General features: G+C 39.5%; 1 protein-coding gene across 1 annotated transcript in view; it reads left to right on the top strand.

The window, feature by feature from the left end:
* LOC124788809 overlaps positions 1-17,940 on the top strand; it is a 334,614-nt gene that overhangs the window by 235,831 nt on the left and 80,843 nt on the right. The window contains 3 exon segments of the mRNA XM_047256089.1: positions 3,082-3,211; positions 3,797-3,929; positions 12,860-13,043. Of these exon segments, the coding sequence (XP_047112045.1) occupies positions 3,082-3,211; positions 3,797-3,929; positions 12,860-13,043 (447 nt within the window).

The following is a 17,940-nucleotide window of genomic DNA, read 5'->3' as shown; positions in this document are numbered from 1 at the left end:
CTGTCCTTCGTACAATCATATATTTTTCGATTTCTTCACCTTTTTCGTGCAGTCATTTCATTTTACTTTCCCTGCACTTCCTATTTATCTCACTCCTTAGCGACTTGTATTTCTGTATCCCTGAGTTTCCCGGGAAATTTTTGGGCTTCCGCCTTTCTTCGAACAACTGAAGTATTTCTTCTGTTACCCATGGTTTCTTCGCATTTACCTTCTTTATACCTATATTTTTCCTTTCGAATCTGTATGATAGTCATTTTTAGGGACGTCCACTCCTCTTCAACTGTACTGCCTACTGGGCTATTCCTTATTGCTGTATCTATGTATTTACAGAACTTCAAGTATATCTCGTCATTCCTTAGTACTTCCACATCCCACTTCTTTGAATATTGATTCTTTCAGCCTACTCTTCATCGCTACTACATTGTGATCTGAGTCTATATGTGTTTCTAGGTACGCCTTATACTCCAGTATCAGATATCGGAATCTCTGTCTGAACATGATGTAATCTAACTGAAATCTTCCCGTATCACTCGGCCGTTCCAAATGTAGCGCCCCCTCTCGCGATTCTTGAACAGAGTATTCACTATTACCTGCTGAAATTTGTTACAGAACTCAATTAGTCTTTCTGTTCTCTCATTCCCTGTCCCTGGCCCATATTCTCGTGAATCTTTTTCTTCTACTTCTTTCTTTACAATCGAATCGCAGTCCCCCATGACTATTAGATTTTCATCTCCCTTTGGGTACTGTATTACCCTTCCAGTATCCTCATATACTTTCTATACTTTCTCTATCTCTTCATCTTCAGCTTGCGACGTCGGTATGTGTACCTGAACTAACGTTTTCTGAGTTGGTTTGTTGTCGATTCTGATAAGAACAACAATATCCCTGAACTGTTCACAGTAACACACTCTCTGCCCTACCTTCCTATTCATAAAGAATCCTACTCCCGTTATACTATTTTCTGCTGCTGTTGATGTTACCCTATACTCATCCGACCAGAAATCCTTCTCTTCTTTCCATTATACTTCACTGACTTCTACTACAACCAAATTGAGCTTTTGCATGTCGCTTTTCGGATTTTCTAGTTTTCCTACCATGTTCAAGCTTCTGACATTCCACGCCCCGACTCGTAGAACGTTACTCTTTCGTTTATTGTTCAATTTTTTCTCGTGGGCACCTCCCCCTTGGCAGTCCCCTCCAGGAGATCCCAATCGGGGACGTTACGGGAATCTTCTGCCAATGGAGAGATCATCACGGCACTTTTGCAATTACTGGCCACCTGTCCTGTAGATACATGTTTCCTATATTTAATGGTAGTGGTTTCCATTGCCTTCTATATCATCATGCAGTTGATCGTTGTTGATTCTTCCGCATTTAGGGGCAGTTTCCCCCCCATAGGACAAGAAAGTATCCAGAAACTCTGTTAGCCCCTTCGCCCTCTTTGATAAGGCCACTGGCAGAATGAGGGTGACTTACATGTCGGAAGTCTTCGGCCGCCAATGACGATTATTAATCAAAACTTGAGCAGTGGTGTGATTGGAACCTGGGACCGAGGACGTTTTGGTTACTTAAATTAGACTCTACCCCTGTACTACGGGTGATATGTCTTGGCAGGAACTTGCAAACATTCAGCAGTTTCTGGGAAACTTTAAGAATAAGTAATAGGTCGAACAAGTTTTAAATTTCATTGCTATAGTTATTTATGAAACAGTCGATGTTCATAATCGATCCACTGTCCCATGTCTTTTATCTCTGTAGCAGTCTCTCTTTTTTTTAAAAAAAAAAAAAAAAAGTCTCTGCTACCATTCTATCACGAGCATGACAGTATCTTTTCGCCTCATTCCTGCTTGTGTGGAACAGTAATCGAACAAGTAACTTCGCATGTCCTACTTGTTTCTCATATTTCAATTAATTTTTCTAATTTTTCAATTAATTTTTCAAATTAATATCAGAAATCAAAGAGTATAGGCCAGAGATTCACATATTGACAGCACTGGGTGGTATGTTTTGATCTATCAGAGGTCCTCGTAAAGCGGAAGTTACGTAAGAGTAAAAAATCAAGTCGATGTAGAGATTACGACATCTGGACACCTAGATGGAACTGATCCTTTTGAGTATGAGAATCTCATCCACTGGAGCTATCTCGTTTGGTGTAAACAGACGACTGGCGTAATTCAATCTTCTTACAATTTTCGTAACACATAGTTCCCAGTTGTCGCCCATTCTGTGGCTGTAATAAGTACAGGTTTTCTGTGAAATCACCCATGCTGACTTGTCTCTGACTCTACAATCTCCCAACACTGAATCGCACATATTTTGAGTGAGAATGTTGGCAAGAATTCATACGCTGTGTGCTTTATAACGTAATATCAATAGGTAAATACTTTCGAATGATTCTGTTTAGATCCAACGACACCAACTAATATATTGACAATGCACAGAAGTTCTATAGAAAGTAAAGAACATCATGTGAGCAGTAGTTTTTTATGCTGATGTTAAATCACTTTAACTCAACAGACGATAATGATAGCTTATTATTCGATTTCTTGTTCTTGATATCTGACATACCATGGAACAGAAGGTCAACATTAACGGCTCTTCAACAAAAGTACACCATCAGAAACATGTGCCTGGAATAAATTACTAGGCTGATACTGCTTCATGAAAACACACCTACAAATCCCAGATCGTACATACTCTCTGGACAATACTTTTTTATCAGCCTATCAGTAGATCATCTCCATATTCGTTAATAGCTATTTACCTTGTGAAACAAATTTGGGAATATATAAAGAAGAACATTATTGTACAAAGACTTTATTTTCTTATGAAGTTATTGTCACTGTGTTTAAGAAATTACGTTGGACTGTCTTACTATTACGAGTGTATCCAGTACATCTATATTTCCATTTCCAACAATATGAACGTCCAGAAGGTTCAAAATTTACATTATTTCGTTAATATCTTGCTTCGATTATTTTTCCTGTTTTTCTATACATTAAGACACTGTAAAATCTTTCTTTTGTCACCACTATAGCTGCACAGGCGTAATACAAGAAAACAGTTTTATCATTGTTACAGTTTAACAACGACATAGGAACGTTTGAGCCTACTGATTCGTTGGTGAGAAAATTGGCCAGTATCTCCAACCTAACAGTTTATTATTACGAGTTCGACTACAGAGGTGTGAATGTGCCCACTACACCATGGGGTAAGTTCTAGATCAAATCATGTTTTTAATCGCAGTTTTCCAAGAGCAAATTCAAACAATTCTTGACGCTATTTCAGTGAGTAATAGGGACCGCTAGCTTTTTATTTAATTTTGCTGTTTAACTGATACTATGCATCGGCAGTTCAACTTATCATCTCACATAATAAGCGTATTTGATGTATACTAATTCATTCTAATAGGATCTTTCAATGCCGACTGTTGTTTTCGTTTTCAAGATATTTCCACAAACGAGAACATCGAACGTAAGTGGTACGTGTCTTTGTGGTGGGCAAGATTAGAAAATGGCATTACTATGTGGATTATTTGAAATGAAAAGATAAAGGCTTCTTTAACTGCCATAATGTTCAGGCTTATTCAGCAGTTAAACACAAGGTCACAATTCAAAATCTGAAATAGTGGCATTATGTTCCAATGCATACCGTTTCTATAATAGGGGATGATACGATGAAGTACGTAAAAGAATGTAAATTCGCAATATAACTGTAACTCATTTTCTTAGTTCACCGACAAAATGTCACGCATACACCTCAACGCCTATTGTTTCATATTTTATATGTTTTACAGGAGTTATACATTCTGGGGAACTTCCTTTCCTGTTTTTGAGGAAAGACACAGAATACAATCTGGATCCCGCATCGGAGGAAGAACAAATACGCAGAAACGTGTTGCGGCTATGGACGAACTTCGCCAAATACGGGTTCGTTTATCGTTCCTCAGAAATGTGTGCTGCGTACAGAGTCCTTGTTATATAATCTAAAGTAAACTTGCACTAGTTTCAAGTGTACTTATTCGACTCTGCGAGTATCTACATAGTTTCGAGGAGGACAGCAACCACACTCACATGCAAGCACTTATACTATGTGATCAAAAGTATCCGGACAACCACATGAAATGCAGAATTGGTCACTGTATGTCACGAGAGGCATTTTTTCCAGTAAAAAACGAGGCTCTTGAGGAAAAATGGACTTACATTCCGCCACAGACATTCAGACCCAACAGAGCTCAAGCTGTCATATAAATGGAGGGTGGACGCACCCCATATTAATGTACACTAATAAGAGTCCAGATACTTCTGATGATATAGTGTAGTTTGAACTATAGTGCCGCCCAGAAGATTAATTGACAGTCACTCACCTTCACCTGCCTGTTCTACAGTCAGTGCCGGGATACACTTGATGTGCGAAATCTCTTAGCATAGTTTAGTCAAAAGATCTATTTATCTAATGAAAATACATTTTCCTGGACACATAGTGTGCCCCGACCTTATCTTCGATAAGAATATAAGCTGAAGTAATGAAATAATATTGTGCCAATGTCGGGGCTTGAAACCGGGTGTCCTACAAACTGGACAGACATATTATACTCTACACCACCCCGGCAGGATTTCCCCATTACGTACAAAGCTGGAGTGCTGTTCCCGTACTGAAGAGCCTCGGAAATACTGACAAGAAGGAGAAAATCAAACTGGGATGAGGTGTGATTTGAAATTTGCTTAGTAAGGGCACTGGACTGAGGTAGTCCGTGCAGTTCTTTCAGCCTCAATACCAACCTAACATCTGCTCAGTAACGAGGACAATCGTTTTCAATACCCAACCTTGCGACCATTTTTATTCATTACTACAGCTTCCATCTTTAGTCGAAAGAAGTGCATGGGCTCATTAAGGGATGCCGGTGGTTTACCGCTCTAATTATTACCATATTTTGGGTCGTAGATTACATGTTTCATGTGTTTCTGTTCATGCATTGTCAATTCATATAGAACAAGACGCTCAGTAACAAACAAATATCATCTCAGTTGACAACGACACCAGACTGACGTAGTGGAACATCATTTTACTCAACTCCATTGCCGATACAGATCACGTGGGAGTCAGTTTGGCGTCACCAAGATCAATTGCTCATTAACATTCTTATAATTCCTCTGCAACCCGCACTTTATTGAGAGGGTTCATCGAACCACTTTGTAAATATTTCTCGTCTTTGCCACTCTCTGAAAACACGTGGGAAAATGAACAAGTAAATACTTTCATGGAAGCTCTAGTCAGTCTAATTTTATTACTATGGTCATTTCTCCAAATGTAGGCGGTGGTCAACAAAATATTTCCGCGTTCGTAAGGGACAGTTGGCGACTGAAATTTTATGAAAAGATCTCGATGCAACGAAAAATAGTTTTGTTTTGATGATCACCATCGCAGCATGCTCACCATATCTGAGATACACTTTCCCTATTCCTCGATAACAGGATACGCGCTGACCGTCCTAGACTTTGTAGATATCGGCCGTCAGTCCTATTTAACAAGCCTTCCATACCACACAGCCATGCACCAGCAGAGGCCGATGAAGTATTGTGTAGGTAATCACTGGTTCCCCTTCCCCTTCTCCTTTCTCAGAACATTTCGTGTGAGATGCTTGCTGTCTATTTAAGATGTTCGAAATTATAATCGTTAGATCCTTAGATTTTTTTGAGTTATCAGTGATCTTACTGCTTTGATGAGGACTGCCACAAAATCGCCCCTTGTGCCAACCTTATAATCTCAGATTAGCACTTGTAACCTACATCCTCAATTACTTTCTGGATGTAACTCATTCTCCGTTCTCTTCTATAGTTTTTACACACGACATCTCCCTGCAGGACCACGAATGTTATTCCCTGATGTCTTAACAGCTGTCATATCGTCCTGTCCCTACTTGTGGTCAGTGTTTTCCAAACATTTCTTTCCTCGCCAATTCTGTGGAGAACTCTTCATTCCCTGCCTTATCAGTCCACCTAATTTTCAACGTTCGTCTTTAACATCACATGAAAATTGCTTCTATACTCTTCCGCTCCTGTTTTTCCACAGTCTGTGTCTCACTGCCATAGTATGCTCTGCTCCAAACGTACATTATCAGAAATTTCTTTCTCAAATTAAAATGTATGTTTCACTCTTATATGTCTATTGGTCAGGAATTTTCTTTTTGGGAGTGCTTGTCGGAATTTTATGTCTTCCTTGCTCCATCCGTCACGTGTTATTTTGCTGCCTAGGTAACAGAATTGCTCAACTTCATCTACTTCGTGATGACCAATTCTGAAATTTAGTTTCTCAGTGTTCTCATTTCTGCTACTCGTCATTACTTTTGTCTTTCTTCGATTTACTCCTCTCTCTCCATATTCTGTTCCCATTAGATTATTCGTTTCATGGCATTTCAATCAACAGGTCCTGTAATTCTCCTCCCCTTTCACTGAGGACAGCTATGTCATCAACGAATCTTGAAATTCATATCCTCTTACCTTGTATATTAATCCTACTCTGGAACCTTTCTTTTATTTCAGTAATTACTTCTTCGACGTATAGACTGAATAGCAATGGCAGACTACTACACGCCTCATTACACCCTCTGCAATCCTTGTACTTTGATCTTGGCGTGCCACTCGTATCTCTTGGCTCTTGTAGAAGTTGTATGCAACCCGTCCCTCCCTGCAGCGTACCCTTACTTTCCTCACAACGCCGAATATCTTGCATCATTTGACACTGTCGAACGCTGTTTCCAGATCGACAAATCTTATGAACGTGTCCTGATCTTTCTTCAGGCTTGATTCCATTATTAACCACAAGTCAACAGTGCCTCTCTGGTTTCAATACATTTCCTAAAGCCAAACTGATCGTCCTCTAACAGATCTTCACTTTTCTTTTCCATTCTTCTGAATATTATACTTGTCAACAACTTGGATGCATGAGCTGTGAAGCTGACTGTGCGGTAAGTCTCGCACGTGTCAGCTCTTGCATACGTTGGAACGGTGTCGATAATGTTTTTTTCCACAGTCAGACAGTATATCGCCGAACTCATAAATTATGCATCCCAGCGCCAGCGTGAATGATGGTTTTGTTGTACTGCCCCAAAAATTTTTGAACTCCGATGGAATTTTATGTGTTCCTTCTGCCCTCTTTGATTTTAAGTCTTGCTAAGCTCTCCTAAATTCTGATTCTAATGGCGTATCCCCTTAGAATTCCCTTTCCACTCTTAACGTTACCACTCTCTCTTTTAATTTTACCGAAGTTTGCCTTGACATTTTTATGTCCTCAGACACTCCTTCCGACAATAATTTCATTTTCGATTCATTCACATTTTTCGTGCAGCCATTTAATCTTAGCTTCCCTGCAATTGCTATTTTTTTAATTCCTAAGTGAACTGTATTCCTGAATTTTATTGAACATATCTGTACCTCTTGCTTTCGTTGATCAACTGAAGTATTTATTTTGTTATCCATGGTTTCTTCGGAGCTTCCTGGCTTGTATCTACTTCTTTTGCTCCAACTTCTGTGGTGGCCATTTCTATAAATATCCGTCCTTCTTCCTTTGTACTTCCTACTGAGCTATTTCTTATTGCAGAATCCACAGCATCAGGGCACTTGTAGTTTATTTCTTCATTGTTAGTAAATCCATATCCCACTTTTTGTGTAGTTCAAATGGTTCAAATGGCTCTGAGCACTATGGGACTTAACTGCTGAGGTCATCAGTTCCCTATAACTTAGAACTACTGAAACCTAACTAACCTAAGGACATCACACACATCCATGCCCGAGGCAGGATTCGAACCTGCGACCGTAGCGGTCGCGCGGTTCCAGACTGTAGCGCCTAGAACCGCTCGGCCACTCTGGCCGGCCTGTTGTCTAGTCTCCAAGGCTTCAGCCTACTCTTCATCCCTGTCAGATTGTGGGCTGCCTCTATATTTGCCCCTGTGAACGCCTTAAAATTCAGTATCTGATTTCGGAATTTGTGCCTCACCATGATGTAATCTCAATGAAAGAACGCTGAATCACCCTGTCTTTACTAAGCAGACATCCTCCATGTGATTCTTGAACAAAGTATTCTTTCTTACCATCTGAAATTTGTTGCAAAACTTAGTCATTCTCCTCTCTCATACCAGTACCATTCCCATATTCTCTTGTAGCCCTTTATTCTCCTCCTGCCCCTTCAACTGCGTTCCAGTCCGTCACGACGATTTGAGTTCCATCTCCTTTTACTCACTGAATTCAGTATCCTCATACACTGTATCATCCTGTTCACCATCCGCCAGCGACGTCGGCTTGTATACCTGAACTGTTGATGTCGGTGTTGGTTTGCTGTTGATTCTGATGAGAACAACCCTATCACTGAACAGTTGACAATAGCTCACTCTCTGTCCTACCTTCCTATTCTTAACGGATCTTGCTCCCGTTATTCCATTTTCTGCTGCTGGTGATATTGCTGTATACTCGTCTGACGAGAAATCCTTGCCTTCTTCCCATTTCACTTCACTGACCGCGACTATATCTAGACAATGGATCAGGGACACTACGTCAGTAGTGTGAGGATAAGTTGACAATTTGTGTCTGACGGGAGGCGTGCTGGGGTAACCCGAGCAGATGCGGTGGTTCAGTCGTCAGTGCATCTGACTAGGAAGCAGGAGACCTGGGTTCGAAATCCGGTCCGACACTAACTTTCAAATTTCCCCGCTGATGTAAATCGATGCCCACTCGCAGCGACATGTAGTAATTTTTTGTGTCATTGTATCTAGAAAGGTTTCCATGACCTTCTGCGTTGTCATGCCGTTGATCATTGCTGATAAGAAGCAGCCTTTTAGAGGCTGTTTCTCATCCCAGGGACTATAGAGTGCCCTTTCCCTCTGTCCAATGCTCCGCGCTCTTTGACAATGCAGTTGGCATAATGAGGGTGACTTCCTATGCCGCAAGTCTTCTGCTGCCATTGCTGATGATTCTTATTCAGAATTTAAGGAACGTCGGCGCTCGAATTCGGGACCGAGGGCGTTTTGATTACTAATCACAGACACTCCCATAAAACATGGTTTGAGTAGTCAACCTTTCACTTTGTTTGATTCAGCGTATAACAGAAATTTAGAGCAATTTTGTTTCGTATTCATGAGAAGGACCTCACATTAATTATTGTTTAAGGTCAGTCAGTGATTTTCGCATTATGCAGTAATCCTGTCGAAATAATTTTGAAGTTGCTTTTGAAAAGTTATCAAGATGCTAAAAGACATCGTCTGCAAACAATGTAAGAGCGCTACTGAGGTAGTCCCCTAAATCCTTTACATTAATTAAGAACAGAGTCACTTCCTCATGGGACTGTAGATTTCATTTCGCGTGTCGCTAGATGGCTTCCGTCACTTGCTATGGACTGTGACATTTGTGACAGAAAAGCCACGAATCCAGTTACACACTTTACATGGTACTCTATAGGCATGTAATTTGATTAGAAGCAGCTTCCGTGGAATGGTGTCAAAAGCTTTCGGAAAAACTAAAAATAGGGAATCAACTCGAGATCACTAGTGACTACCAATCGTTACTTCGTGCGTCTAAAGAGCCAGTTGTATTTTACAAGAACGACATTTACCGAACCCAGACCGGTATTATGTCAGACGATAGTCTTCTTCGAGGTGTATCACAATGCTGGAACAAAGAATATGTCCCAAAATCCCACTATAAATCGATTTCAATGATACAGGTCCTATTTCAGTGGATTACATCTATTTCCGTTCTTGTGAATTTGCGTGACCTGTGCTATTTTCAGTCTTTAGGCACGGGCCTTTGGTCTAGCTGGCGGTTAATGCATCTTCATCGGTATACTCTGAAAGGGATCGTAATCTGTGTAAACCGGATTGGAAATTTTTTTTATTAAGGGAATTAAGTTGCTTCTTCTCATTCAAATTACTCTTGGTAATATGTCTTCGATCTTTGCTTTTGCTAACAATTTATTAATGAAGAGGGATAGGCTGAGGTTTAAGATACAAGTCAAGAAGAATCAATACGCAAAGAAACGGCATACGGAAGTACTAGGAAACGATGAGATACGCTTGAAGTTCTCTACGACTTTAGATACTGCGATAATGAATAGTTCAGTACGGGTTTAACTTAAGAGAAAAGGACATCTCTAAAAAGTGATTTCACAGATGTTGGAAAGTAAAACATAGGTACAAGGGAGGTAAATGCTAAGGAACCATGAATAATAGAAGTAATGCTTCAGCTGGTCGATGAAAGAAGAAACTACAAAAATGTTCAGGGGAATTAAGGACCAGAAAAATACATGTCGCTGACGAATGAGGTAAATAGGAAGTACAATGAAGCTGACGTGAAATGGCTGCATCAAAAATGAGGGAAAATCGAAAAATAAATGATTGTCGGAAGGACTGAGTCAGCATATAGAAAAGTCAAAACAACTTTAGGTGAAGTCAAAAGAAAGAGTGTTTGCAATTAGAGTGCAAAAGGTACTCTACTGTTAAATGCAGAGAAAATAATGGGTAAGTAGAAGGAGTACCTTGAGAACCTCTATGATGGTGAGGACTTACTTGATGGTATGATAGAAGAAGAAACAGCAGCCGATAGGGAAGAGATGGCGGATAAACTATTAGAATCAGAATTTAGAAGAGCTTTGGAAGACTTAAAATAAAATGAGGCAGAAGGTAGAGAAAAAATTCTATCGTAAATTCAAAGACCATTGGGGCAAGTAGCAATAAAACAATTATTCTTGTTGGTTTGTAGAAAGTATGAGTCTGGCGATATACCAACTGACTTCCGGGAAAAACATCATCCGCTGAATCCCAACGACTGCGCTGACAAGTACGAGAATTATCGCACAATCAGCTTAACAGTTCATTCATCTAAGTTGCTGCCAAGTATAATATACAGAAGAATGGAGAATGAAATTGAAGGTCTGTTAGAAGACGATCAGATTGACTTTAGGAAATTCAAAAGCACCAAAGTGGCAGTTATGATCTTGCTGTTGATAACGGAAGCAAGACTAAAGAAAAATCTAGACACGTCTGTCGACTTGGGAAGAGCGTTCGATAATAAAAAGTGGTACAAGATGTTTGAATTTCTGAGAAAATGGGAGTAAGCTACAGGGAGAGACGGGTAATATTCAACATATCCAGTGGCCAAGAGGAGATAATAAGAATGGAAGACCAAGAACGAAGTGGATTAAAAAGGGTGTAAGATAGGGATTTCGACTTTAGCCCCGACTGCTCAATCTATACATCAAAGAAGCAATGATGGAAATAAACGAAAAGTTCAAGAGTGGGATTAAAATTCAGAATGAAAGTACATCGGTATTAATGTTTAATGACAACAGTACTATCCTCAGTCAGCTAACGACGTAATGTTACTTCGCCGTCTTACCTTTGTTGTCTTTTAATACTGCATGTAAAAGCAGTGATTAAAAGGTTTCCTTTGTAAGGCCACACAATCCACAATCGGTACGCCAATCAGGAAAAATCGCCGTGAGCATTGAGGCAATCACCCCAACGACGCACCAGGTTGAAGATAATTGTTAGGTAAATCATCGTGCTGTGGTACGGGAAGCAGTCCGAAACAGCCTGCTGCAAGCCTTCGTCAAAAGGAATCGTCGACATTTCAGGCTTTTTGGAAGTGTACGATGCCATGTCCTTCTAATGGAGAGGAATCAGGACTACAGACCGGGAACGCGAGCGTCTCCCACTTGAATTGGCGTAATTTCTGCACTACGATATTCACAGTATGGGAACGTGCGTTATCACGAAGCAGCAGTACCTTTCGTCGCAGTTTTCCCCGACGTGTCATCTTAATTACACTCCATAAATTCTTCATATGAGGGCTGGAACTTAAATAGTGGCAACTATTTATTGACAACCGATGCAAAAGAGGTACATGTTTGCACTTGTTACTTCCCTTCAAAGTAGTCACCAGCGTTGTGTAGAACCTGTTGCCAGAAATGTGGAAGGCGTAGTATACCGTTAGCAGAGACTGTTCTGTTGGTAGTGCGAATGGAGCAGTCTAAAGTTATGGTGATTCTCGTGTACGACTGTGATAGTGTTATCCTAACGCATTACGTTCCTCCACGGCAGGCCGTCAATGCACAGCATTACTGTTCATTTCTGGAGCATCACATGCGGAAGAAGCTGCGACACTTTCTGCGCAACCCACCCAAAGTGCGGGCGCATACAGCGCAAGCTGGGGCTGCTCTCTTAGCTCGATGGGACTGGGAAGTACTGTACCATCTACCATACTCCCTGGACTTAGGTCCTTGCGACTTTGATTTGATTCCGAAGATGAAGAAACCGCTTCGTGGCATTCGCTTCAGAACTGTTCCAGAGATTCGACAGGCAATAGACCGCTCCATTCGCACCATCAACAGAACAACGTACCACAGTACTACATACGAAGTTGAGACGAACATTTTGAGACAGTACGCGTGTGGTCTATCAACTCGGAAAACTACATCAAACTGGCCTACAAAAAGTACTTAAGCTACAGCGCACGCGCGTCGAGCGAGGTTTCCAATGTTCTCGCGATCTCTTCGCGCAAACTGTTAGTCCTTTTTTCTTTTGCAAATTTAATTTACTTTAATTGTGTATTGAGAGACGTTTCTCTTGGAGTGTGCGGTTTTCAAGTTATTAAAGAAAAACGTACAAAAGTGATATTAAACGTGTTTTATCTCGGAAACCATTCGCAGTAGGACATATGTCCATATGAAGTTTTTTGTCAGAATTACTAATACTATTGCGTCTCAAAGCATGTACCTTTCCTCCTGACTCACCCTATATAAGATTTAATATAAGAAGATAACTTATCAAGCAGAAAAGTAAATGACAATACAGTGGTATTTCCTTTTACAGGAACCCCACTCCTGATGCGGATCCCGTGGTGTGGGAGCCATATGACCTCACCAGTCGCAGCTACCTGCTAATGCAGGCCAACTTCACGCTCTCGCACGACAGGCTCGGAGAAAGGATGGATTTCTGGAACGAGAATGTACCGCTTCTGCCGTATCCCAGCACCATCTGACACACTAGGTCTCACGTAATGAGTAGTGGTAGCGGACCTACGCATGACAACGATTTGTGCTGGTGACATGTTGAAACTTACGTTAAAATTAAAAATGAAATTGTAAATGACGTACTCGAAAATGTATCACTGTGAACTATTTATGATTCCTTTTAACCAATGTATTCGACTGCTGGCAGTTCTGTAGCTCTTATCATCATTTGCATATGTTGCCTGGAGATCTGTCACAATATACAACGACCTCATTCTGCGTATGAGTTCTGAAATATTCCACAGCTCATCTACACCACTTTAAGTTATCTAGAGATACCGTTGTTCACGTTAGTAACGTCTGACCGATAGTACTACAGAATTATCTGTCATCATACCTTTACTACCTGTCACCTGCTACCACTGTTCCATCCAAACCAGCGAGATTGCGGTGTGAATCTCTCTGGATATTCTAATTTCAGCTACCTTTATTTGATAGTACAGTGGTTATTAAAGAGCATCAGTACTAAGGCAATCTGATTATCACCTCCTCCTAGACAATTTAAATGAGGCTAGTTCGTTTTATTAGTCGTCGAACGAAGTCTAACACTTGTCCATAATCCTTACTACATACACGGTACTTACATGATCAATAAATTGAACTACGTCCTACAAATCGGCGATAAGCTGCTACTGGTTGTACCACATGACTTTCAATAGCGTAAGTTTGTGCCCATAAATATTTAGAATTGATTGTTACAGAAGAGAATGTCTTCTGTAAATCTGAATGATCAGGTAGAACAAAAATTCTGCAGCTAAGCTGCTACCCTATCAGTTCAAAAAGTACTGGAACTGTAACGGTGGTCATACTTCAAAGCTCTTTGGAATTTCCCGAGAAACACTGTTTCTTGTCAACTCACGACCACTGAGAATAGGTGCCTACTGTCCAGATGAATGATAACGTTTTTGCTGTTTGACGATACACCGGAATATGGTTCCATTTACAAACATGCAGCACGTAGACATTAAGTCCAGTCGCACGACATACAAGTACAACACACATATTACTAATATTAAACATTCCACTGAAGTATGACGACACATAGACTCGTTACGTTATGGGGCACAGCACGTGTGCATGGATGAGGATAATTTGTACCACTATTAGTCATTCCCTCCTCTGTTTCATAACCAAATGGCGCGAGGAAAAATCGGTTGTCTCTATATTTCCGTACGAGATCTGATTTATCTCATCTTCGCGGTCATTGAGGGTGATGTACGTTGTTGGCACCAGAATCGTTCTGCAGTCTGTCACAAACGTCGGTTTTTTAAATTTTCTCAGTAGTGTTTCCCGAAATGGACGTCTTTTTTCCACCAAGGATTCCCATTTGAATTCACGTACCATTTTACCATTTCCTAAAATCTGCTTGCTGATCTAACCGACCAATGTCTTTCTTTAATCTAACATGGAAGGGATCCAAAACATACTAAAAGTAATGAAGAATGGATCGACCACTCACTTGCCTTACAATCGACCTTACGCGTTAAATCCGTTTCATGACGCTTTGCAGCGTTACGCCTGGGTATTTATTCGACGTGCCTGTCAAGCAGCACACAATTAATACTGAAACTGAAAATTGCAGCAGTATTTTTCCTACTCAGGTGCCTTAAATTGTCCATGTTACACAATGTATAATTTGACAGGCCAGTTAATGTATTCTCTATTTTGTTAATGACTCAAGTCTGTTAAAATTCTATTCATTCAGACTGTTTGTATTGTATGCTGTAAGGATGTGGATGTATGTTGCAGCACTTGTAGATGTGTTTGCGGTTGTTTATATGTATTATTTCTTTAATTTTATTTCATTTCTTACTCATTAGACCAAGGCGGGCTGCTAGTTAACTTCAATATTGTTATCCATGCTTTACAAGATGGAGAATATGGGAGGGAATTCTCAACCTATTTTAATTTTCATTGCACAGATTTTTCATTCTCTATTTGTGAGAATTAGGTGGGACTAAGGGGCAATAATACAACGTCTTGACATTGTATAGTTGACTGCCAGATTTTCAGCATGTATTATTTCCCTATCGCAAGTTGCTGTTTACTACATAATATTATACAACACATTTTTACTCTTCGGCATCGTTCACTCACAGAGATACAATACAGTTATCGTTTACTTTAGATAGGAAGGTGTTACTCTGACACATTGAATGCAGAGGTAGTCTTTACCTTCAGTTACTGCTACTGACGAAAGAATATCTTTGCTCTGTTGCTCGGAAAACAAATATGGCGCTACCTACCACAAGTCGTGGCTCATCGTTTGACTAGATTTTTCTGAAACAAAGAACTTTCCATAACAGTATACCGAATTTTTCTGGCAGCCCTTAAATGCTGCACAAAACAGCTACTTTATTTTCTTTTTATACTTGACGTTTCTTCAGAATACTTACATATTTCATCAGATAATAATTTGTGTATCAATATATCTCCCATCGGATCAAAGAACTTTATTTCATATGCTGGTAAAAATCCCGCCTGATCAATAAACAAAACTTTTAGCTATCGTAAGTTAACTTGAGCGGTGTCTAACAAAAGTACGTATTGCAACAAATTCTTAAATGAACTAAATCGAATGAAATAAAATTAATGGATCGACTGGAAGAAATCAGTGAAAACATATTAGCTTCAAGTACTATCACTGCAAACTGTCCAGGTATACTGAAACTGTTGTGTTATGAATATATGGCAGCAACTAAAAATTTGTGCCAGGCTGGATCCAATTCGAAATAACCGCTAATGGCCACCAATTGTCTTCAGGCATTCCTTTTTTTTTTTTTGTTTTGTCTGAAATGTAGTTTTATCAAAACAGTTTTTCCCACTGCAAACTATCTCCCAATGACAAAATGGTAGTAAATAAAAATGTCTTCTCTGATGTAGCGGCCACGCGGGTTAGTCACGCGGTCTTAGGCACATTGTGCTGTTCGTGCGGCTCCTCCCGTCGGAGGTTCGAGTCCTCCCTCGGGCATAGGTGTGTGTGTGTGTGTGTTGATCTTAGCGTAAGTTACTTTAAGTTAGATTAAGTAGTGTGTAAGCCTAGGGACCGATAACCGCAGTAATTTGGTCCCATAGGAACTTACCACCACCACCATATAATGTAGCAAAGTTGCGAGTGTTATGTCCTAAAAAATATCTTCCTTTTTTCAGCAGCTGTCTTCATACTGGGCTGATGTAGCCTATCAGTCACAATTTATTTGGTCTCGCCAATCTCTTCAGCTAAGAGTAGCACATATACCGAACGCCTTGTTTGTTATGCGTAGTCTATTCTCAACATAAAATCTGGTATTTGGAAGAAACAGCCCTAGGAACGAGCTTGATACAACCAAAATTATTGCCATAAATAAGTGATATAAGCCAAGACAATTGATAATTTAGATAGACAAATACACAAAAGTGAAACAACGAATGAGCATACTGCGAAAGAAGAGAAAATATTTGCCTGTACCCCATACATGTGCCACATATCACAAAAAATCACAAATCTTCAAAGAAACTGCAACAGTTGCATTCTCAACAAGCATTAAGTTAGGAAACAACATCATCCATAACATAAATGCAAATTCACAAAAGTTCAACAGCAGTAGAGTGTAGAAAGTATCGTACCCAGTTGTTTCTCCGTACTTCGTGGGGCAAACAGGCAGAAACTTCAAAACCTGTTTTCAAGAACACATAATTTCCTTCAGTCTTAACCATTTTGAAAAATCAGTTGTTGTACAACACATGTTGGAAAAGGAACATATAATCAACAGTAAAGAAAACTGCACAATGGAGCCAATGAGAAGAACTTAAATCTGGTAGAACAACTGGAGATGTACCTCCATAAAATCGAGAAAACAGATTTTATGTTAAATGAAGACAGGTTCCACAAGCTATAGTTCTATTAGTAATTTTAAAGACCTACTCTACAGTTGTTTTACGCATGTGTCAGTTTTTTAATAATTAAATATCTGGCATTATGAAGAAATTTTTTTTCTTCGATTGTGTGCTAAGTTTACACTGTTTATTTTCTACTGATTCGCACATATTTTCCACATTTGACTTACGAAATTCATAACTTAAGATTAAACACTTTAACTACAGGAATATGAAATTTAGCTCATTCTAGAGCAAAAGTAAATCACCAAAACACGAAAATTCGTGATTCAAGGCGTTTATTTTATTCATCCAGTGTACTGAATACAGTTATGTTTGCACTAAAAAGTATACATAAAATTAAATTGAATTTGCCCAGCCAGGCACTGAAAGCAACATTGTTACACAGCAATTGCAAAATAAAACTTATGAAAGCCAGTTCCAGTATCAAGTTCAATGAAGCGCATGATTTTCGTTCTAATTATGTCAGTGTTAAGATCATAAACAGTTCTGCTATGGTCCATATTTCCCAAAGGAAATGTGAGATACTATGGATGAAGCCAGAAGTAAAATCTCAGTATAAAAATAAAGAATATATTATTAGGTGCTGTTCTTACACATATTTAGAATTATCTAATACACTACACTTATTAGAACTAAAAGCTGCTGAAGAGTATGTTGAAAGTATTGCAAACAAAATGCAATCTGAAATCACACCCAGGCGTGAAAAGAAATTAGAAGCCATGTAACTAAAAGTGCATTAGCAAAAGGACAACCCTTCATCCAACAAAACACAGTTGTATGAGAGAGACATTAACCAAATTTACATTACCTTCAGTGAAAAAGAACAACATCTACTCAGGAAAGGGATAAAACACAGTGAAAAACACAGATTAAGCAACAGTAATCTAAAAAACTTATCATACATACTAAAGAAGCAGCTGCTTTAGCTGACCTAAATAACACTGAGCAGACGTTCCTAACACACAACACAATAAAATTAATCGCAAAAGTATAAGTAAACAT

This window comes from Schistocerca piceifrons, chromosome 3 (assembly GCF_021461385.2).
Source record: "Schistocerca piceifrons isolate TAMUIC-IGC-003096 chromosome 3, iqSchPice1.1, whole genome shotgun sequence".
NCBI lineage: Eukaryota > Metazoa > Arthropoda > Insecta > Orthoptera > Acrididae > Schistocerca > Schistocerca piceifrons.
This window is presented reverse-complemented; position numbering and strand designations above follow the sequence as displayed.